Raw genomic sequence first — 25,073 nt, 5'->3', positions numbered from 1 at the left:
CAGATGTGCTCCCCACCCTAGAGTGGAGCCATCCGTGATCACTGTGGCCACAGGTGGAGGAGACAGGTTGACCAAAACACTCTACCAAGACAGCTCTGCTGCAGTGTCTCTGTAGATTCTGACCATCTCCCCGAGATCTCCATGATACTGATACCACTGCCTGCGGAGGCACCACTGGAGTGCCCTCATGCGCCAGCATGCATGGTTGACCAAGAGTATGCAGGAAGCGAGCAGACCGAGCAGGCGTAGGACCTTGAGGACTGGAACAACCGCTACATCTTGAAACAAAGGAATCAACTCTTGAATGTCGAGAATCCTCTGCGGAGGCGAGAAAGCTCGACACACAGTAGTGTCCAGTACTGCTCCTATGAACAGGTTGTGCTGCACAAGCACCAGGTGAGATTTGGGTATATTTATCGAGATCCCAAGTCGAACAACAGCCGCGTTGTTACTTGCAAATGATGCAGCACCATATTTGGCGAACTCGCATTGAGCAGCCAGTCGTCTAGATAAGGGAAAACAGGAATCCTCAACTTTCTGAGATGAGCTGCTACCACCGCCATCACTTTCGTGAAGACCCGTGGTGCGGACATAAGACCGTACTGAAGGACCGCAAACTGGTAGTGTTGAGATCCCACAATAAAACAGAGATACTTCCGATGTGACTACAGGATGGGAAGATGAAAATACGCATCCTGCAAGTCGATTGACACCATCCAGTCTTCCTGCTGTAGCGCCAGAACAACCTGAGCCAGGGCAACATCTTGAAGTTTTCCTGCTTGAGGTATAAGTTCAATATCCTGAGGTCTAGGATCAGCCTCAACCTATGCTCCAAGATGGGGGATCTAGAGCTGCTTCCCAGTGGTACTGGTGGTGGGGACAGGGGAGAAAAAGGAGGAGAAAGATTGTTGCCTGGAGGCCCCTCGCAGACAGCCTCTACCCTTTCCTCTGTACGACCTGTACAGAGGATTTTGCTGTTTCTGCTGCTGCGATTGCCGATGGCCTCGAAAAAAGCAGTATTCCCAAAACCTCGAAGCCTCCTGAATCCGTAGCCCCTAGGCTGGGCCTGAAAGCCCAAGGATCTAGCTGTAGCCCCACTGTCCTTGAAGCGCTCCAGAGCAGAATCTGCCTTTGCACCAAAAAGTCTGGAACCATCGAAAGGCAGATCAAGCAGAGTAGTCTGAACATCCAAAGAGAACCCCGCGGACCTGAGCCAGGCATGTCTCCTGGTAACCATAGAGGAGCCCATCATTCTGGCCACAGAGTCTGCCCTATCCAGCCCCGACTGAATAACCTGACGGGCAGCCACCTACCTATCCGTTAACACCTTCAAAAAGTGTCCGAGGTCATCTTCAGTCAGCTTAGGAGCCACTTCTTTAGAAGAGTCCATCAAGGCATGAATATACCTCCCCAACAAGCATTGGGAATTGGTCAACTTTAAGGACCTAGTTTCTTTGAGTCCCTATCCCCTGGAGTGGTGGGAAAGAAACCAGCTGACTGTTTGGAAGAGCAATAAGCCTGTACCATCTAGCTCTCCAGCAAAGGGTGAGCAGTAATGAAAGCCGGATAACCTGGAGCTGGTTTATACCATCTAGCCACTGTCCTCGATACAGCCAGTGCAGATAAGGGCTTCTGTGACACCTCCATAATTGGCTCTGTCGAAGCCTCATTGAAAGTCAGCAACAGTTCAATAACCGTAAGGAGACTGTAACACCTCAGCCAGGATACTTGACTTGACCTTTGCTGTTGGCAATTGAAGATCTTATAAATCTGCAGCCTTCCTGATAACAGAATGGTATGGAGCCGCACCCTGTGAGGGCAAAGATTTCGGGGAAGAAAGCTCCCACTCTGGGGAAGTGTCCAAGCAACTGGCCTCCTGAAGGCCCTCAAAATCATCCACAGAGTTAAGGATCTCGCCCTCTTCAGCCTGATCCTAATGGTACTCCTCCTCCTCCAGCAGTCACTGGGCCTCCCTTCTGGAACGCAACCTCAGGATCGGCATCGGCGGCACCTGGTACGGCGTCGGAGACATCGGTGCGGGCATCAAAGGAGGATCCTCAGAAGCAGGCAACGATGCCGCTCGAAGCTGGGAAGGCGTCGGTCCATCACCAGACGGCACCAGAAGACTATGGTACCAGCATCGAAAATCTTGGCGCCAGGAACTGCCATGCCGGAGCTGAAGGCATGAAGGGCACGAAAGGTGCCTTGGCATATTGCTGTGGGATGCCATACTTAAAAGCAGGCATTGCTGTGGGATGCCCATGTTAAAAGCAAGCAGACCCATGGGGCCTGACAGCGCACAGGTAGGGTGAGCTTCCTTGGCAAACATACCAAACATCGCATTTAGGATATGCGGCGGATCCGCTCCCGGACCCGGAAAGGGTGTATAAGGATCCGGAACAGCTGGGTCTGGATCTGACCAAGGCCGTGCGGCAGGCTGAGGCTGCGGCGCCGGGAATACCCGGGCCAGAACATGTGAAGCCACAAGAGCAGGAGAAGACTCCCTGGGCGTCAGCGAATCCCTGGGTGCTGGCAAATCCTTCAGCGTCGGAGGGCATGCCAGAGTCACCTGTGGAGAAGGTTAGGGCACCGGCGAGACGACATCTTTAACATGAGAAGCCGACCTCGAAGCCTTGCCCTTCGGAGATCGATGTTGAGATGCATGTCGGTGCTTCTTCTTTTGTTTCTTCGACTTGGACCTCTTGCGGACCGTCTTCTCCATTTTTGCTCAGGCCATGAAAAGCTTTGCCTCCCACTCAGTGCCTTTGGATTCATCCTTCGACAGGACGAGCAGGCTTTGGCGTCGTGACCCACCGACTGGCACTAGAGGTAGTCATCGTGGGATCCGTGATAGACATATAACCCCACACTCCCTGCAAGGCTTGAAACCAGATTTCTTCAAAGTAGCCATCGCACTGCTACACCAAGGAAGAAAGCAGTAACAAAGTAAATGAAGAATATGGAGAGTCCCAGAAAAAAACGTTAAGCGTCGAAAGCACGGAAAAAAGGGAACTGACATCAGCAAACGGACGAGGTCTTCTTATGGCTCCTATGACGTCATATGAAGTCGTGTCATTGTGACATCCTCGTCGATGTGGGAGAGCTAGGAAAACGTTTCTGTGGAATGCTGGTGCAAGGTGTAATTCAAAAGGATAGGAATCCACAGCAGATGTATTCATCATGATATGGGCCTTAGAATGATGTTGGTGGGCCTGCTACCGATGGGCCATCGGTGGCGAACACACCGAAATCCAGCATAGCGGTCTGACCACCGCATTATGATGTGGTCGGTCAGACCACAGCAAACGGAGGGACTGACGGACACCTTCGACAGGCTCACGGAGCCCATTGGAGTGTTGGTCCGACCGCAATCCCTACAGTGGGGAGGGTGCCTATGGAGGTACCGCCGTAGGGATTACGATGGCCCTCTTACCTCTGCCATTGCACTGTGGTCCAATCGTCATGTAAAGGCAGGCAGAATTGAACTTTGGGGGGTCCTAGCAGGGCCTCCGTCCCGTTTGGGCCTCTACTATGGGCCCAGGGGGCACCTCAAACACCCATACACCATGTGCCAGGCACCGCATTGTGCCTGCACACGGTGCATGGATGTTTGAAAACTGCTCTTTTGCATTGTGCCTTGTGCTTCTGCCCTTTCATAGGGCCGTAGTACAAGCCGCAATGCAAAAGAGCAGTTTTCTGACTGCACAAATGGCAGTCACATTGCAATTGGGCAGATGTAACCACAGACTTGTAGTCGGTCGGACACTTGCCCAATACGATGGCAGTCGGACGCTCATATGACCACCATCGTATGAGGTCCCATATGTCTACAATGTGAACTCACCAGTTCCGGCCGCCAAGATTAGAGTTTTTGAGATTCCCCATGATGATAATGGCTGAACCTGGATCCTTGTAGTTGTATATGACAAAGTCTGTCTAGAACCAGCATCTAGAAAGAGAAGGTGTAGCCTGAAATGATGTACTCAATCTTGATAATTCTTCATGAGCACAAAATCATGTATGTTTCAGAGACATACAGGAACTTAGACACCACCATGAAATGTATCTAGATATTTGTTCTATACTATCTAATAAGAGAACAGAGTTGAAAACTATTGGTGAGATGAAGTAAAGATTATAGGTTCCAGTAGAGGAACTTGCTGCTACTAGAATGTGCCCTGATGTCCTTGTTGATGTTTTTTCAAGGTTTACACCTGGAGTAGTTGTATGACAGAAGCTCACAGAAGAGAAAACCATGATATAGGGGTGTAAATTGTTGTATGTAAAATAAGAAGATGCTAGTTATGAGCTTTCACTAATTAATCAATGACACAATCATAGGTATCAGGCTACCTTGAACAAGGCCTAATGCAACCTACACTTACACCCTTATACTGAAAAAATTCTGAAACAAATTAAAAATTAATAGAAATATGTGAAAGAATACGTATTGAGAGGTTGGCAACAGGCATGAGTGAAAGAAGACATACAGTTATCCTGTCAGTAGAAAAGCAAGATATAAGTCTTAGGGGAAAAGAGCTGATAAAGAACTAACGTGTATCTAACATCCATCTACTGAGTGGTGCCAGTCCTTGAGTGAGAGCACTGCTAACAGCAGTAGTTGCTGTTGTGGCAGGTGGTAGATGGGACAACAATACAGGGCCTAATAAATGAAAAACATAAGCGTTAGTAAATATTAGTGTGGTAGTATACATGACAGGGTTAGTTTTCCACCTTAAAGACATGACAAAACGCATATATTGAACATTTTTTTTAGGTTTTGTAAAAATAGGCTGGAACTATGTCATACTCGTCTTTGTAGTCCTTCTTGCAAGACCTGCTCTGTGTATTGCCCTCCTGCAGATACACAGATTTCTACCCCAGCTAGAACAGTCTGTCAGTATGAGAAACAGTAAAAATAACATTAACACAACATGTTTATAGTTTTACTACTCATGTAGGTTTCGCAAGTCGGAAGTGATGTGTCATGAAGCTGATGGCAAGCATTAAGCAGCCTGCTCCGAGAGCCGCCAAGCCGGCGATTTACCAAGTGAGGCCCCTGAGTAAGGCCACAAAGAGAGCCTGAGCGCCGCTGTCTGGGTCTGTGAGTGGGTGTATGAGTGTCTGAGTGCGTCCGTTAGTGGGTGTGTGAGTGTCTGTGTGGGTGTGTCAGTAGCTGTGTGATTGACTCGGCCACAAAGGAACTACACCTGACCTTTTATCCAACAAGAGTCCACAGTTTTGCACAAAATATCTACTTAAGTGGAGTTCTTTCTACCTCCTTGTTAAATGTCCAGCACATATTCTTCACAAACATCTGCATAATGGAGCACAAGGAAATGTCGCCAGTGATCTTATGTGCGTTTGGCAATATGATTGCTCCTGGAGTGTCTTTATCCAGAAATATGGGATAACATCAATCCTCCTATAGAAAAAACAATGATCTAATGATGTAAATCTCCATCTAACAACGGTCCTTCCTCTTAACCATATGAAGTAAGTGTTTCTTTGTTAGGGGGAAATGTCCTCATATTTCTCTACATCAACAACTCCTCACCGAAATCGGCAGTTAACAGGCTGGGGAATCCGCTTGCTATGCTGTCCATCATCCTGGCAAAATCGGGAAGACCCTTGGATACTAAGGTGGGTGGGCCAACCAGGGAAGCATCCGAGTGATTTACGGTATTCGGACAAAATATTGAGTAAAAAATATAGAGATGCTGAAATATCGAGTTTTTATTATTGTGATACACAAATATAGTGATGCAGGAATGTCATTGACAAGAATATCGATGTTCTAAGGTAAGTAATATTGATGTCAAATGTTTTTAATATAATTTTTTAAAATATCTATATTGTTAATATTGATGTTAAAAATTTCTATTTTGTTACTATTGCTTACAAAAATATTGTTGTTAATAATATCGTTTTTTAATTATCTTTATGTATTTGGTATATGTTTTAAATGTTTGTTATACATTTTTTGTATAATTCTCATTAATGTTTTTTTAAATATAGTTTGTAAATGTTTAGTTGTTTCTAATTTTAGTTTAATTGTTTATTGTAATTTTTAGTGTCGTAGTAGGTTGTGGGGAAGTAACTTAATTATAATTAATTAATAATACATTTTTTATTATTATTAATCTTCAATTGGTATTTAATTATGCAAATTGTGTAATTAATTCATCTTTTAAGTTAAGTTTTCGGTGTAGGTTGTAGGATTTGTAGGGGTATACTGATGGAAGTAAATGAATTAGAACTAATTACAATTTACTTTTTAATTATTATTTTTTAATTGTAAACAGTGTCAATTGTCTAGGATGGGCGGGAGGGCTTTCAGCGTGGCAGGAGCCTTGCTGTGGAATGAGCTACCACAGAAGATTAGACAACTTGACTCATTAACCGACTTCAGAAAGAGCCTTAAACATGGCTGTTTCCGAAAGCCTAATCCCCCATCTGTTTATTATCTCGAACCGGTAATAGTTGTGCTATATCAGAGCGCCAGGATACCCGTAGGGTCACAGCAGCGCTATATAAGAATCAAAAAAAAAAAAAAAAAAAAATTGTGTAACTAATTTTTTAAATTATGTTTTAGGTGCAGGTTTTATGGTATGTAAGGGTATAGGGTGGGAAGTAAATTAATCAATAAATCATGTTTATTATTCAATATTTAATTGATAATTAATTATGCAAATTGTGTAATTCCTATTTATTTTTTAAGTTATGTTTTAGGTGCGGGTTGTGGGGTTTGATGGGGTACAGGACAGGATGTAAATTAATTATAATTAATTAACAATTACTTGCATTTATTATTCATTTTTAATTGATAGTGGTAAAGGATGGGAAGTTAAATAATTATAATTAATACATTTTTAGTTATTTATTGTCAATTGTTAAACTAGTTCATAAGTATGTGAATTCTATTGTGTTTTTAGGGCTACAGGGTCGGAAAGTACTTTGAATAATGAAGACAGCAGTGTACGCAGTGAAGGAGAATCTTTGCAGTCTTGTGATATATCTATTGAAGGTATTTTTAAGCACGTACCTATTAGAATTACAATTATGTTGTTGAACTGCTATGAGGTCCTATTCATTTGTAAATAATTTGTGCTACTATATAGATATTTGTACCTTGAGGCATAGGCTTATTTCTATGTATCCCTTTTTGATGTAAACTTTGTCCCAGTATCAACAGGCTACATGCTAATTGAGAGTCATTGATTGAATTAAGGTTGCTGTTTTTTTATTAACTACTCATATTGGAATATTGTGTTAAGAATGGATATAGCCAGGGAGTCGCACATGAGAAGAAAATAACTGTATTCTATTATGATTGTTTGATACAAGAGGTTGAATTGTTTAATCTTGTTTATTGCTATCTGGTGTCTTTAAATTAGGTTTCTTTTAATTCTTTTTGTGAATATTTCATAATTAAATGGTTTTCCCTTAATTGTTTTTACAGCCCTGAGGAAGTCCATGTTGGTTGGGCTGATGCATTTGACTGAAAATGAAAATAAAGAATACGTGATGAAAAAAAGAGATTTCAAGACTCCGTGCAAAATATTTTTTATATGAATTTCATGGATTTGGAGGGACTGTTTATAATTGATAGATGAATTATGCTTTACTGTATACTCCTTTTCATTACTTGATAATAGGGTGCGAAAGTAATTAAGAATTAATTTATTGATAAATAATTATTACTTTATTATTAATTATTTGATTGATAATTATGTTAATTGTGAAATTATCATATTTGCTAAGTTATATATTAGGTGTGTGATTTTCAGGTTGTAGAGGAATAGGGTGAAAAGGTATTTAAGTAATCCTCAATTAAAAAGTATTTTTTAATTTGTTATTTATTTTTATTTTTTATTTAATATGATATGTTAATTTTGTTCTTCATCATTTATTCCATTACATTTTAATTGTAGCCTGTTATGTTTGTGGGAATATAGTGTGGTATTACAATTATGTTAATATTTGATTTCATTGATAATTCTTAAACATTGTAATATTTATATTAATTTTTGCCAACATTTAGAAAGTTAATTTTTATATTTAGTATTTTATATTTGGGGGTATGTAATAGAGGTGATAAAATACGTTAATCGTTTGAAGTAAAGTACTCTCTCTGTACTGTAGCAGTGAATGGAGTAGGAATAGTACATTTTACCCCTCAAAAGTCTAACACTTTTCATACCATTTGCATAGACTGGAGAAGGAATAGTAAATTAAACCCCTCCTGAGTCCAATGCTTGACGTACTGTTGCACCGACTGGAGTGGGAATAGAAAATGTTACCCCTCCTGAGTCCAACGCCTTCCCTACTGTTGCTCAGAGTAGAGTTGAAATAGTACATTTTACCCCTCTGGGGTTCAACACTTTCCTACTGCTAGAAAGACTAGAGTGTGAATAATAAAATGTACCCCTCCTGAGTCCATCACTTTCCCTACTGTTGCAGACACTGGAGTGTGAATAGTTTAGTTATTACTTTTGAAGTTTAATAGTTTTTTTTAGCATTGTTGTTTTTTTAATTTTATATTTATATAAATAAATGTATGTATTTTTTAACATAGTTTTAGTAAAATGTATTTTTATCTATTGTTTACTTTTAATGTATAATTATTTTAGAAATATTTTAAATATTTCAGCAGTTTGTTATTTGTAATATTTATTTTTATATGTATGCAAAAAAATATGTATATATATTATATATTTTTCTCAGAAACAAAAACAGATAAGCACTCTCAGGGCACAACAAATTTGCAGCACATGTAGATTCATCTCATCACACGTTTTGACTGCCCCACAGTCCAGATCACATGAGATTTTCCACGAATGCAGTGCATATAAATAGCTGTTCAAATAAACATCAACAAGGGACGTACTATAGGCGCAAGTGTAAAATCCCGCTGCCATGTTATAATGAATGCAATGTATTATGGCATACATAAAAATCACACGGACTATGCATACATATCAATACTCTGTAACCGGCACAGTATAGGATCCAGTAGGATATGATAGTACTGACCACACATTCCATCATAATGAGGGAAAGGTATAGACATGTCTAAATTGTTAATCTTGAATAATGTCAAATATGTCTCCCTAGATTCTTATGAACATGAGTCTATGTTAGGTAAATATTGCACCGTTAAGAGGCTGGGTGTGACGTGTGTAGTATATGGGTGCAGAGAAATACCAATGAAATAGAGAAGGTAATCCAATGGAGATAAAAATAAAAAACGTGAACGTATCAAAACCACCCCGCCATGTAATCAAAGGCCGCATGAGACCAGTGCTCACTTTCCTCATGGCCGTTTGTGGGCGTTGCCCATGGGGAGAGGGTAAAGCACATCACGGGCATGAGAAAATAATAAGGCAAGTGCCCGACTACACTCTCATGTCTGTTAGTGTATACAATATACAAAATGAAAAAATGTAAATAAGAAAAAGTTTAAACATGACAAAAATGGAAAGACAGATTAACCGCACGAAGTAAGACAGTGATGCTGCTGGGGTGCTGCTCCAATTGTGTCTCAACCACTGCACCACTTAAAGAACATCCCTCCTCTCAGAAAGATCAGTAGGTTCATGTTGATGAGGGGACTCAAAGGAAAGCAGGTAAGTGCTGATCATGGTCTAGTGCCTGAAATACTGCTCCACTGGGAGTCCCTAAACGCACCGTCGGGTAAGCACCCCCTTTGTGAATGAACATAAACTGAGTAAAGAGTAGATCTGAACTCAGACAAGGATATGTCACACTCAAAATAGTCTCATAGGAAGATTATAACAGCTCGGTAAAAAGAAGTGCTGAAAAACATGCAAAAGACTTATTTGAAGGTGCATCACCAAGTCATGCCTCGAATAAAAGGATAGGCAACCTATGCAGTTGTCACGCCATAACAGGATGGGTCTCTTCCTTTCCTCCTGTTACCAAAATAAAATAAAACACATGTTAAAATCTCAGTTACATTCATGTGTTACAAACAAATATTACCTAAAAAGGAACTTGGATGAAGATCTACAGTTAATAGCTGACCACCATTAGTGTAAAACGATATTTTTCAATATTTTTGTATTTACCATAAATGTATAGATAAAGGATATTTTGTGATCAATATTTCTGACACAACATTTCTGTATCGCAATATTTTTGGTTTTGCTATTGTGTCAAAGAACCGTGATTTTCACATTTGCAGACTCACTAGTCACAGTCCCATACAGATTGCGCTCCAATAGATCAACGATACAGTCACTTCCACAAAGGATATCAGTTCATTTTTCAATATGGAATTCCAGAGAAATCAAACTTGCTTGAGTTAGGATCAAAAGTCCTATACTGAAGTGAAGCCCCAACAGGAGCACCTGATACATTTATATTTGTAAGTCCTTCCCGTTATGATTTAATTTGTGTGAAATGAGCATCATGGCCAAAACGGCTATGGGGACCCCATCTCCCTGGGCCAGCCAATGGCTGATTCCAGCCCCAACTCTGACAGGCATAATTGCATATTGAGACAAGCAAGGAATACTAAAAAAAAGAATGACACTTAAATGCTCCAAGCCTTTCTAATGAGTACTAATTAATATATCATGTAATATAAATAAATCATAACAAGAAACATGTATCATATGGCCTTATATTGCAATTTCAAGGTTTAGGTGACCTGGTGACCTTTATCAACCACTACGGCCACATAGTTTATAAATGTCACCAGAACCTCTCAATGGCAATATAGGCCCATATTACATATTGACCTGTTATTTGATATATATATATATATATATATATATATATCCGATTACCACTCAAAGGTGCATTACAGCACCGAAAGGAGAGACGGACAACTGTTCTTGCGCTGATACTGCCAGCCGCAGTAGCGATTTATTAATTCATCAGTCTAGTGCAAAACTCGAATAGACGCGTTTCGGCAAACTCGGTGGCCTTGCTCACATGAGCGCGTCGCAAGGAAATGACATATATATACAGTGACTAAGAGCCTCATGATTGGATGTCCACTGGCTGCATAGACATAGAAAAAATACTGTGCAACGTTGCACCATTGTTATAATGTTCATTAGTCCCTTCAGGTAAAATAATGATTACAGATATATAATTTGACCAAAATACATTGATGTCATAGATATATAGCAAATACTGTTGAAACAGTGGTGTGACAAGAAGTTCTAGGGATATGCCGTTTAGACCCAATATCATAGTTATTGGTAATCAACGGACACTTTCTGTGGATTTGGTCGTTAAACAAACACTATGGTATTATGGAACTTAACATTACCGTCGCCCCCTTTGAACAGAGGGTACAGTGAATAATGACTCTACACAAATGCATCCTATTACCACAGAACCTGAACTATAAGTGATGGGTAGTCAAATCGACATGAAAAACATTCATTGCACACTAATGAATCCTTTTGCATTTGATGTAAAAATAACAGTACAAATACTTTGTATTGGTAATAATTAGTCGTTAATGTATAGCTACACAGCTACACAGGGGCTTGTTAGGGTCCCAAAAATCAAAAAGTCACGCTGGGGGGGTCGGTCAATAACATACTGTGCGGCTAGACTGTGGAATAACTTGCCTCTAGCCATGAGACTGTAACCCGACCTCCAGGCCTTTAGGAAAGGGTTAAAAACTCGCCTTTTTGACACCATATGAGCGACCCTGATGTTTCCCCCACTATCACACATCAGCGCCAAGACGCCTCGGCATTCGAGCGCTTTACAAACCTATAAACATAAACATAGCTGAGACGAAGGAACTATATTAAACAAAATGTGCACGATCTCCTAAGGAAATGCCTAACACAATCCATGAGCTCAAGGGTGCAAAATAGTCACAAGTGCAATAAAAAACCAGTGTTACTTATTATAAAAAATAAGTAAGAAAAAATACCTATGAGAGAAGGCAGCGTGCTTGTCTATTAAGAGTTAAATGTAAATATATACATAATTCAATAAATGCAGTGATTAGAGAACATTAGAACACAATACAGCAGTGAAATATCACAGTATATACCCTATTGGATGAAAAATGTGTATTAAATACTTCCGTATATCAGCCTTTCTAGAAAAATTGAGAGCTAAATAGAGACTGCTCAGACTTTCGGTGTACCCGGCTAAACACAGTTAAAGATAATGGTGTAAGTCTTCACACAAATTAAAACCCCTAGGAGCCTTAGTGTCAAGCTCAACTATGTATTTGGTCTCTAGTTGCCTAAATTGTTTTTCGCGGTTACCGCCTCGTTTGTTTGCGGGAACATTATCAATAACATAATATTGGAGCACATTTAGTTTGTTATCATGTTCCAATTTGATATGTCGGGCCACGGGATATGTAGGATCAGAATTTACTGTTGCACGTAGATGTTGCAGGATTCGTATATACACTTGCAGCTTCGTGCTGCCTACATAACGTTATCCACAAATACATTGAAGGATATACACTGCATAGTCCGTGCAGCAAGTACAATGCCCCCTTAAATTAATGGGGACATCAGAAAAAGGAGTACAATAGGTTTTAGTATTAACTCCAAACTTGCACGCACGGCATGAACTGCATTTGTAAAAAACCCTTTTGGGGGAAAGCCATACATTTTTGATGTCTAGTTCAGGACTAGTTTTAACTAAGTCACTACGCATTGAATGTGCCTTGCGATATGTAAAGTTAGGCTTTTTTGGCAGTGTTTGTAAGAGTACCGCATCAGTCAGGACTATAGGCCACTGAGAATTAATGATAGTTCGTATGGCGTTTGCTTGCCTGCTGTATGTTGAGACAAATCTACAGGTAGCATTACCTGCATTATCATCACTATCGTCATTAGATATGTGACCTAAAGAAAATATGGCATTGGCAGTAATTCCAGATTTTATTTGTAATAATGCCTGTCTGTCTTTGTTGTTTGCTTTCCTTAGGGCTATATCAAGTTTTTTAGCATTGTATCCTCTTTCTAGGAACCTAGTCTTTGCTGCTTCTTGTGCTATTTCCAATTTTTCATTTGTACTACATGCTCTACGTATTCTCAAAAACTCCCCATAGGGAAGACTGGAGATCGTGTGATGAGGGTGAAAGTGGTGGCATGAAGTAAAGTGTTGCCCGCCGTGGATTTTCTAAAAAGGCATGTCTCAATTGAATCATTGTGTATGTATATCGTGAGATCTAAAAAATTCACTGTTACGGGATCAATGTGTGAAGTAAAGTTCAAGTTTAAGTTGTTACAGTTAATCACATTGATGAAATCATTAGCCTGAGAAGATGTACCCTTCCAAATAATAAATACATTTATCGATATATCTCCACATTGTTACCACATGCTCTTCATACAATTCCTTATGGTGTACCTTGAGGACATGCTCCTCCCACCAGCCTACATGCAAGCATGCATAGCTGGGAGAGAAGCATGCCCCCATAGCCACACCCTGCTTCTGTCTGTAGATCTTACCGTCAAACATAAACATGTTATTGTACAGACACCAGTGGATCATTTTTTCCAAAACCGCATTGTGTCGATACATCGAAATACATTGGTTCTTTAGAAAATGATTGACTGCATTAAGACCATCACTGTGTCTTATGCTTGTATACAAGGCCGTAATGTCTAGGGTCAACAACATATATTCACTAGACCATTTTATGGAATTCAATTTGAGCAGAAAGTCTTTAGTGTCTCTGATGTTCGAGGGTAATTCAACAACATGTTCTTGTAGAAAATGATCCACATATCGTGATGTGTTTTCGAAGACGCTATCTTTAGCTGAAATAATAGGACGTCAAGGAACTGGATCAATTTGTTTATGGACTTTGGGAATAAGATAGAATGTGGGCAAAACTGGAAATTCTTTATAGAGAAAACGTAGTTCGTCTTTAGTGATGAGCCCTTCCCGTTTCCAACTGTTTAGATCCTCTTTGGATATATATATATATTCAGCAGTTCGGGCTGTAGCCATGTCTAAGGTTTCCTATGGAAAATAACATGGGGAAAACATGTTTTGGGACCCCCCTTTTTTCTCAGCCGCCGCTTGGCAAATCACCCCAAAACTTTCAGGATAGGAGCTGACCGGAGCGGGCCATAAGTTTTGAAGATTTTGCGGAGATTCGTCAACCGGCGCCAAAGTTATTGGGAAAACAAAAAAACGCTTTTCCTATGGAAACTAGGTCCTAACTATAACTATCTACTGGCGACCGCCAGTAGATTATATATATACATATACATATATACACACACACACACACACACACACTGTACTTTTGTTTCACAAAATGCCGTGGTATAAAAACCTGTATTTCAAAGACATTGCTGCATTATGGGAAATAGTGCACGGTTGCTTGTGAAATACGAATTTCGTTATCACGTGACATCCTCCAAACCACTCTTCAGAGCTTTAACACTGTCAAGAGTGTTAGGATTAAGCAGGATGAAAAAACAAATTAAGTAGCAAAGTTATCTATATTATACTGCCAAAAATGCAAATTATGCAACTGATTCTCTGTCAGAGTTCTTTTCATCCACTTGAGGAAGTAACGACATTTTTGGTGAAATTTTCAAATTTTGACAAATTATGTATTAAATCCACAAATTCATAATTATGTAGTCCACGCTGAAGCCACAGAATTATCTGGATCCACTGACCCTTGCCAATATATTATTTTATTATCGATATATTCAAGAAAGGTTAACAAAACCAAAATATTCTAATTGCAATCAGTTCCAATTCCAAACAGTGCCCTTGTGTTAGCTGCACTTCAAACAAAAATGTTTTTCAAGCTAACTACCCCAAAATAGACAAATAATTCAAAAAATTTACTTTGGGAACCAGGAGCAATATGGTCCTATGTTGCCATCTCGGGGTTCTGGTGACAAATACAAACCACTCGCCCTTCGGCTTCAGGGTTTATGATGCCACCAGAACCCCTCAAAATTGTATCATATAAACATTATAGTAGTTCAATTAACTTATTTAAAGTATTGGAGACCTAACCAAAGAGACATTGCAGGGCTTTAAATAGAACACTTACAACAGGGGTAACTAGAAAAAGAGTAAATTGTAACATCAGTAAAATACGAATTAACATAAAAGAGAGGAATCAACAGGAGGCTGTATATTAGATAGAGGATAACATAGAAGGGTTGATAAAGAAGAGTAGGATTCAGTCTATTAGTTTCAGTGAAATTGTTTAAACGTCTGGGGCTAAACAGGAGATTTGACTCTTATCAACCTTCTTCTTAGGGGCAAGGTAGTTTGGCTTAAGCAAAGGTGGCAGTGTGGAAGCGTGTGTTATATAGGCTGTTTTAAGCTGATGTGCACTTCTAATAGTAACAAAGGAGGCTGTAGAGATATGGGTTAGCACCAAAAGTAATGTACTATGAAAAGTGGCCTTCAGAGGCACAGATGTGGTTTTGGTCACATTTGCTAGTAAGTACAACATTATAGCATTAACTTTGTTGAGGTGGAAAAGGACTTGGACTTCTGAATAAACGTGTGTGCACAGACAGCATTTACTCAAGCAATCATAAGGTCTATATTCTATGCCATCTACTCAAGACAATCTCTCTAGAAGCTCAAAGACTTATCTGTGGCATATGCACTCATCCATGAAATGCCATCATCTTAACCAACAATTCCCTTTTGCTTTTTCCAAATCCAGATCTCTTTGAACATTGTTGATTTCTCAGTGGAGGCTTCTACGAACTGTGTTTATGACTACCTACTCCTCATGGATGATGCTAGGCCTAACCCACTCATAGGCAAGTACTGTGGTAGCAAACAATCCACCACCATTAACTCCGTGAAGAACACCTTGAGATTCCAGTTCATCACAGACAGATCTGTGCAAAGCAAAGGCTTCCAGCTTAAATACTCCATTGGTAAGTTCACTTACAAGCATAAAGCTGGCCACGCTTGATTATATTCCATTAAATGAAATGATAAAGATAGTAATGTGACTGGGAGGTTGCCTGAATTATGACAGAGTAAACAAACATCACTACAAGGCTGGGCCTCTGAAATTATGCTGATTAACAGTTTGAGGAAAGGAAGCGGCACATTATGCATCATATTCTGTGGTATTGGTTTCTTACTGATGAAAGCTAGACCCCTTCAACAGATGCTGTCTATAACGTTACAGGTTAACAATTAACAAAGGCCCTCATTCAGAGGGCAGTCAATGACCTACCTGCCCACTGGTGAGGACCTCCTTCAAGATTTATAGTTCTAAATATTCAGAACAAATGCCTTTGCAGTAGTTGCTATGAAAGCTGAAGAGTTTGCATAGCAGGCACCATGTTTGTGGTGCATGTTCAGAAATGTCGTTTTGATTTTCCAACATAAACTCCCAAAGCAGTAGCTTGTTCTTGAAAAACAAAAATACACGGGCCCTAGTTTTCTCCATGTGTGGGGGGCAGTGGGATATTTCCATGGCTTTGCGGTCCCGAGGAAGGGTCTCTAGTGATGTTCACCCCACCCTAAATAAGAAAGGTGATGGTTACTAAGTCCTGGCGCCAAGTAACAGATAGGCCAGAGGGTTAAGTGATTCCACTTGCAGGGCTGTCAAAGTTATACTAGTGAAAACTCTGAGTTTTCCCCACCTCTAAATGGATATGAGAACAATTGTTTGTATTCAACACATTCTGGCTTGGTTTTAAATACATTTTCGGTTTTCAGTTTAAACTGATTAAAACTGCTAAAACCCACCAGAAAGTAGACCTCTTTTTAAGTGGAAACATAAAAGCACATTGTTGGAAATTACCAGATTTTTTGCCATCTTTTGCTGAACCCATAGATTAATCTTAAAAAATATACGCTCAGATTTATTTAATTATAGTTAATATAATTAAATAATATAAAGTAATACAATTAATTTATATTTATTTATATTTCCAACCAGTTTATATAATTTATTTGATGGATACATCTGCCTGTGGATTCCTCACCTTTTGAATTAACCCATGCACATCATTCCACAGAAACTTTTATCTATTGCTCTCCCACGTCGACGTCACAATCTATTGGCTCCCTACGAGACTCCATGTGATGTCATCGAAGCCATAAGAGGACATTGTCTGTGTGGTGACGTCAGTTCCCTTTTTTCCGTGCCACTGGCACGTAACGTTTTTTTATAGGCTCTCCATTTCTGGGAGATTTCTTCGGTATCTCTTGTGGCAACTTTGTAGGTGTTAAAGATGTCTCCTCCAATGAAGTATGGTCTTAAGCTGTGTAGGGAATGCAGTGGGCAAATGTACATCTCTGACCCACATAAGAATTGCCTTTGGTGTTTGTCATCAGACCACAATGTCGAGGTTTGTTCGTCGTGTAGACAGATGAACCCTAAGGGCTCGAAGGAAAGGGAGGCTAAGTTGTTTATGGTCAGGGCTAAGAAGCAAAAGAGGGGTCGCCAGAGGTTTTGACCTCGTTCGAAGTCGCCGTCTCCCCACACTTCAAGATGTTCAAGGAGAAAGCATGAGAAGAAGCTGCACCATGTGTCTCAGCGGCACTCTTCTAAAATTGATTCTCCCAAGTCAGCGTCCCCAGATTCAAGACCTCGGTGTAGAGATGAAATGTCTCCGACTCTGTCTCTGAGGATGTCTCCTGCTGCGTCTCCTGCTCTGAGGCCTAACACTCCTTCTCGGGCTCGGAAGTCTTTGACTCCCCTTCTGGCTCCAGGGCCGTGAACTGGGACTCCACAGCTATAGCCTGATTTGGTTGTCCCTCGTACGGCACCATAGCCCTCAAACCAGGATCCGGTATATCTGACGTTCCTGACTACAGGCTTGCATCCATTCAACTTCCCTATTGCTCTGTTTAGCATTTTTACGAGAGCTGCGACTCCATCTTGTGCGCCTGTGGGCCCCATAGGTCTGCTTTCTTATTTGCTTGGAGGCATTCCACCTCCCTTCCAGCAGGCTCCTTTTTCGGCATTCATGCCTATGTCTCCTTTGGTCTGGCCTCCGCCTGTGCTGAGGTTTTCAACGCCGTTGACATTGCAGGTAGGGTGTGATCCTTTGTTGAATGAGCCATCTCTGGCGCTGCTTAATCCGCAACCGGCTCAACTGACTCTGGATTGTCCTTTGGCGCCGGTACCGAAGTCACCAGTGCCGCCTCTGGCGCCGGCGAGAATCAGATCCCGTAGGGAGGCTTAGAGGCCATTGGAAGAAGAAAGGTATCAGGAAGAGCATGAAGGTGCTAAGGAAGGAGAAATTGTGGATTTTGATCCTGATTTTGTAGGCTTAGAGGAGGCGAGGGGATTGGATACCTCCCCTGTGGGAGTTTGTGTCTCAATAGGGTCTGCCACCTTCAGAAGTGACATCTTATCATGCAGTGATAAGAAAAGCCGCAGACATATTGGACTTGCCTCTTCTATCTGCCAAATAATATCCTTACAGAGGTACTTCATTCCTCTGCTTCTTCTTTAGAGCCATTATTACCATTCCATGAGACATTACCAGAGCCTATCTTGGAGATCTGGAAAAATCCTATGACCTCTGTTGCGGTTTCTAGGTCAATGGCCAGAAGATATTGTCATCTCACCCTACCCCTGAGAGTCTTGTGATTAGGCTTTTTGGTCTTACAAGTTGTCTTCTGGATCTTTCCCTACCACACCTGTGGATAGAGAGTCCATAAAGATGGAGTAGTCAGCCAAAAAGATCTTTTCTACAGGAAGTATGGACCTTAAGTCTACTAAAGCAACTTTTTTCTTAGCGCGCTATGTACATGCCTTGATGGACTCAGCGAAGGAGGTTGTCCCAAAGTTGCCGACAGATCTTCGGGGTCATTTTTCTGAACTGTTGACGGATGCTAAGGCAGCTGCCCGCCAGGTTATACAATCAGGGCTGGACAATGCAGACTCATTGGCAGGAGCCATGGTTTCTTCTGTGGCTACTAGATGTAATGCCTGCTTGATGGGATCAGGCTACTCTTTTGGACTTACTATTTAATGGGTCTTGTTTGTTTGGGGCCAATGCTGACTTCAGCGATTTGAGGACAGCAGGGTGACTGCGAGATCCTTGGGGCCTCAGACCCAGCCTAGGGATGTTGGCAATTTTGCGGATCTCAAGGATTCTATGGGAACCTGTCCTTGGTGGCAGAAACAGCAGCAGCATTAGCAGCAGCAGCAAGGTTGAAGGTGCAAGGAGCTTCAGGGGAAAGGGCAGATGCCTTCTGTGAGTTTCTACCTGTCAGCAAGTCTCCTCCTCTTTCTCTCCAGCCGTTGTTGGAGAATAGCAGCACTAGCTCTGCCATCTTAGAGCATGCTTACCCCGTGGGAGGGTGGGTGACTTATTTTCTGCTTCACTGGAGGGCTGTCAATACAGACCTCTGGGTTTTAGACATAGTGGAGAACGGGGCTGCCCTACCCTTCCAGGAGTATCCCACTCCTCATCCTCCAAAACAAGACCTTTGTTTGAAGGAGCATCTTCTGCTTCTCCAGTAGGAGGTGCAATCGCTGCTTCAAAAGGGTGCAATAGAGTTGGTTTCAGAGCAGGAAAAGGGTCATGGTTGCTATTCCGGGTACTTCCTGATTCTCAAAAAGGACAGTCGTTTACAACCAATCTTCGACGTCAGGATTTTGAATTCCTAGCTCAAACAGGAAAAATTGAAAATGTTGATCCTTGCACAGATTTGCCCTGCGCTGGAGAAGGAAGACTGAATGGTGTTGAACGATTTACAGGATACATATTTTCTTATTCCCATTCTGGAGTTGCATCAGAAGTATCTCCATTTTACAGTAGGGACTCAGCATTATCAGTTTGCGGTCCTTCAGTTTGGCCTTACTTCAGTACCTCGAGTCTTCACTGATGGGAGTGGTGGCAGCGCATCTCAGAAAGTCTGGGATTCCAGTGGTTCCGCAGCTGGACAGCTGGTTGCTCAAAGCAATGTCACCAGAGATGGAGTTACACAATTTGCAGTTGACAATGCATCTGTTGTTGAGTTTGGGATTTTCAATAAATGTGCCCAAATCTCACCAGAAGCTATCTCAGCGCAACCTGTTTATAGGGGAAGTACTGGACACTACAGTGAATTGCGCCTTCCCATCTCCCCAGAGGATTCAGGACATTCAGGCTAAGTTTCCATTGTTTTAGAACGAAGCGTTTGTTCCAGTTCTGTAGGTCTTGCGCCTGCTTAATCTGTTTGCTTTCTGCATTCTGTTGATCAACCATGCCTGCTGGCATTTGAAGGCTCCTCAGTGGTGCCTCCACAGGCAGGTGTTTCAACACAACGGAGATCTAGAGGAGTTAGTCAAAATCTCTCGGGACACTGTGGTGGATTTGCAATGGTGGAGTGTTTCAGTCAACCTGTCTCCAGGGAAGCTATTCTATCCTCCTTCTCCGCTGGCCACAGTGATAACAGATTTCTCCACTCTAGGGTGTGGAGCTCATCTGGGGGATCTGGAGGTCAAAGATCTTTGGTCTCCAGAGGAAAGTTGGATGCACATCAAGCTTTTGGAATTGCAGGAGATACAACTGGCTCTCAAAGCCTTACTCCCTTACCTTCGCAGTCAGTCAGTTCAGGTCTTAACAGACAGCACTACTGCGATGTGGTATAAACAAACATGGCGCAGTAGGGTCGCATCATCTCTACAGAGAACCTCTGCGACTTTGGTCCTGGGGTCAGGACCATCAGATTTGCGTCATTACAAATCACTTGGCCTGAGCTCTGAATGTACGTATGGGCAGTCTCAGTTGGCAGTATTCAGCCGATCACAAGTGTGGTATATCACATTTTCGAGAAGTGGGGGTTTCCTCAGTTGGACCTGTTTGCCACTCACGAGAAAGTGCACTGCCCGGCGTTCTGCAGTATCCGATGCAGGAAGTGTTGGGAGATGTGTTTCAGTTAGATTGGGACTCCCAACTTTTTTACACATTTTCCCTCATACCTGGTCCAAGTCATATTAGTAGTCTTAGATTGGCCGAGAAGGGTACACGGATCTTCTTTACCTCTCTTTGTGCCCTTTGATCCATCTGCGTCTCAGGGAAGACCTCCTCTCGCAATCGCAGAGGCAGGTTCTACACCCCCACCTCTAGAGCCAGTGCCTTCATGCCTGGAGATTGAACGGGGCAACCAGAGTTCTTTTTCTCTCCCACCTCATATGGTAGACGATATTTTATCAGCTGTTGGAAACGGGCTTTGGGCCCCCGTTCCCCGCAGCCTCTGCTATCAGGCCTCAAAAAATCCATACCCTGTGTGCCACGCACCACATTGTGCATGGATGTCTAAAAAAATATCCTTTTTGCAATGCGGCTTGTGCTGCGGCCCTTTTCCGGCCGCAATGGAAAAATATATGTCTCCGAACTCCTCATGGGTGGTCGCATCCTAATTTCTTGGATGGAACCACCGACTACTAATGGGGCGTTTTCTATTCTGAAACGTAATGGGTCGGACGCGCGTCCGACCAGCATCGTAAAAGCCCTATATTTTTTGTTGCAATTACGTCTGCTCAAAGGGTGAGTGAATTGCAGGCTCCTAGCTCCAAGCCTCCCTTTACATCATTCCATGCAGATTACATGGTTCTTAGGAGTAGAGCTGCTTTCCTGCCTAAGACGGTAACTCCGTTCCACTTGTGGCAGTCCATTACATTGCCTACTTTCTACCCTCCCCCACATCCATCTAGGGAGGAGACTTCATTGTTATAGGGCAGCGAGTTTCTACAGGCACAGATCCTGGGAGTTCAGGCTTGATGACCAGCTGTTCGTCAGATATGTGGGCAAGATGGATGGTAAGGCTGTCCACAAGAGAACCTTATCCAGGTGAATAATCTTGTGTATGAAGATTTGCTTTGCCATGGCTAAGAGGGAGCCACCTGAAAATATTTGTGCTCATTCTATCAGATCTAAATCTTCATCTTCTACTTTGGCTAGATGTGTCCCTGTAATTGACATCTGCAATGCGGCAACTTGGACCTCCCTCCACACTTTTGCAAACCATTATTGCTTGGAGTCGAAAGTGAGGAGGGTGGACATTTTGCTAGTTCTGTGTTCCAGAATCTTTTGGTATAGGCAGCCGGCACCCACCTCCGAGTGAAGGACTGCTTAGAGACTCTATTCAGAAGGTGAGTAGTCCACAGGCAGGTGTATCCATCAGAAGGACAAGTTACTTATCTTCGGTAATGCTTTTTATGGTGGCTACAGTATCTGCCTGCGTATTCCTCACTGACCGATCTGCCTTCCTGTTGCCGATCTGCTTATACTGAAAATAAACTTGTATATATCTTTCAAATTAATATTTCCTATGAGATTTTCTAATCAAATCATGAGGATGCTTTGATTTGGAAATGTTATTGAGTCTTATTTCCTTATTATGTTTTGTACTGTATACTATGTATACTGGTTGGAAATGTTCTTAGTTCACTGGTTTGCCTCGAAGGCAAGGAAATATTGTCGGAACTGATGTCAGCACACTGACGAGGTCCTCTTAGGCTCTAATGACATGACGCGGTGTCGCGTGCGGAGCCGATACATTCTGACATCCTGGTCGACATGGGAGAGCTATGGAGAAAGGTTTACCTGGAATGCTGAGCATGGTAGTTATTCAAAAGGTGAAGAATCCACAGGCAGATACTGTATCCACCAGAAAAATTGTTACTGAAGGTAAATAACTAGATCATTTAACATTATTTCAAGTGGGTTTTAATTTTAAGTCTCGATCTCCATTATTTTTCATGGGAAGACACTAGAGTTACCATTGTTTTACCATGAGTAGTGCTGGACTTACTACAAAAGTATAAGTTACTACAAAAGTGCATTTAGTGACTAGAGACAACTAGAAACCTACTCATATAGCTGAAAAAGTCATACTTTTTTATCATTGGTAAACGGTTAAATAATTAAATAATTTTATTTGATTTTGATTAAAAACGCCAAGGACACCAATGAAACATTTCCATACTGTAATTTCCAATATATAAAATAAATCTCTATAGTTAATAATGACAACCAAACTAAAAAGAAATTGGATTCCTTGAAATGTACTGCAAAAAATATAAATATCCAGATTTAAAAAATCAACTCATAATTTAATTAGTACTTTTCACAAAAAACAAAAAAAAAAACTAGAAAAGAAGCCTAGAACGGTATTATTGTCAGAAGTGCATAGGCCTGTATGCTTTGAATACCATCCCTCAAAACATATTCTTTTTAAAATGATATCAAAACTGTTGTAGTAGCGGACAAACAAAACTATGTGTTATATCCTCCACATGTCTCACAATGTGGACACTTACAGTTGTATATTTTATTACCATACCATTTGCCAGTTTTTAAGCAAAGTGTTAGATCATCAGTACATATGGATAAATTACTTACCTGTAATCCTTGTTCTCTTCCAGGAGTATACTCATCAAAGTCATTAGCACTGAATAATCCCGCCCACGAGCGGGATCCCGGAGCATATATAAAAATACATATATATGTGTATGATTAGACAAACAAGTACATAGTACTTCTAAAAACATTCATATATAAATGTATACATACATAAATATGCAGCCTAAGGCACTTCCAATAGGCTAATATGCTAAAATTACATGGATTTTTTAGCAAGGTAAATAATCTCTAGAATAAACACTGCAACAGAATATATATACTGTAATAGTGTTCCAACACAGCCCTTTATTTTCAGAAAAAAGGCAAGTAATAGCAGGCAATTAGCTCATAGGCTGCATAACAGAGAAAAGATCACAGCAATAGAAACCATTGGCACCCTGCCTTTAAGGATTCCAAGAACCTGGACACCGTGCCTTTAAGACCCCCAGGAGCACCCCTGCTCCCATGATGCACCACAGGTGACAGTTAGGTCAGTTCTTTTTTACGGTGTACAACAACAGAGGAATCATGGAAGGAACATTGAAAACAATACCCTACTGCCAATACCCGTCCGGGGAGGCGGGAGGGTTGCTTATGACTGATGAGTATACCCCTGGAAGAGAACTAGGATTACAGGTAAGTAACTTATCCTTCTCTTCCAGGGGATACTCATCAATAGTCATATGCACTGAATAGAATAGCAAGCCCATACACACTTCCCTGCGGACGAGTAGCAGTATAAGTATATCAAAACTTCAACATTTCATGGAAAAGATCACCCAAACAGATTTCTCAAAGCGGCTTGCCCAAACTGGGCATCCGCCTGAGTATCAGAGTCCAAACAGTAGTGGTGAGTGAAAGTGTGTATAGATCGCCACGTGGCTGCTTTACAAATGTCTGCAACAGGTACGTTCCTGAGGAGAGCCGTGGTAGAGGCTTTTCCTCTGGTTGAATGGGCCTTGGGTTTGCCCGGAACGGTCTTATTGGCTAGTTGGTAACAGAAGCATATACAAATAGAACTTTTGGACGCCTCAGAACCAGCATTTATAGAACCATAGTTAACAAATAGCCGGTCTGATTTTCTCAAACCCTTAGTTTTGTCCACATAGAACTTCAGAACCCTCTTAAGGTCCAGAGAGTGAAGTGATCTCTCAGGAGTGGAGGGGTTGGGAAAAAAGGAGGGTAGAGTGATGATCTGGTTCATATGGAAATCCGACACCACCTTAGGCAGAAAACTTGAATGGGTTCTTAAAACCACTCTGTTTGCATGAAAAACAGTATAAGGTACTTTACAACACAATGCCTGGATCTCGCTGACCCTTCGTGCAGAGGTGATGGCGACTAGGAAAGCAGCTTTCCATGACAAGTGCTGTATAGAAGCCTTGTGAATAGGCTCAAAAGGAGCACCCATCAATTTATCCAAAACTATATTAAGCTTCCAAGGTGGAGCAGGAGACCTAATCGGTGGGTAAACCTTTTTTATCCCTTCAAGAAAATCTTTCACTACAGGGATTTGAAAAAAGGAAACCTGTGTCAGAGACTTTCTGTAAGCCGTAATGGCTGCTAAGTGAACCTTTAAGGAGGAGAATTGCAGCCCAGACTCGGCCAAATGTAACAAATAAATGTAACAAAGTAAATGAATATCCTTTGTTTGCGAAGAAATGCCGCTACCACGGTCATGCACTTCGAGAAAGTCCGTGGACTGATTTGAGCCCAAACAGGAGAACCCTGAATTGGAAATGTTGGAAC

The 25,073-nt window shown here is 41.5% G+C and overlaps 1 protein-coding gene across 2 annotated transcripts in view; it reads left to right on the top strand.

Annotated features, from left to right (window-relative positions):
- The window catches only part of LOC146859657 (astacin-like metalloendopeptidase), a 564,873-nt gene that overhangs the window by 519,944 nt on the left and 19,856 nt on the right, over positions 1-25,073 (top strand). The window contains exons 12-13 of one of the 2 annotated variants that reach the window (XR_014979326.1): positions 6,936-7,027; positions 7,463-7,590. Coding sequence is in view for 1 of the 2 variants with exons in the window: in XM_085646717.1 (XP_085502843.1) it covers positions 15,677-15,896 (220 nt within the window). In the remaining variant the exon portion in view is untranslated. Of the gene's footprint in view, positions 1-6,935; positions 7,028-7,462; positions 7,591-15,676; positions 15,897-25,073 lie in introns of those variants that run through there. The other variant, XM_085646717.1, reaches the window with a different exon arrangement.

The sequence above is a fragment of the Triturus cristatus genome, chromosome 3_1 (genome assembly GCF_964204655.1).
Source record: "Triturus cristatus chromosome 3_1, aTriCri1.1, whole genome shotgun sequence".
NCBI classification, from domain to species: domain Eukaryota; kingdom Metazoa; phylum Chordata; class Amphibia; order Caudata; family Salamandridae; genus Triturus; species Triturus cristatus.
Note: the sequence above shows the minus strand (reverse complement) of the source record. Positions and strands in the feature narration are given on the sequence as shown.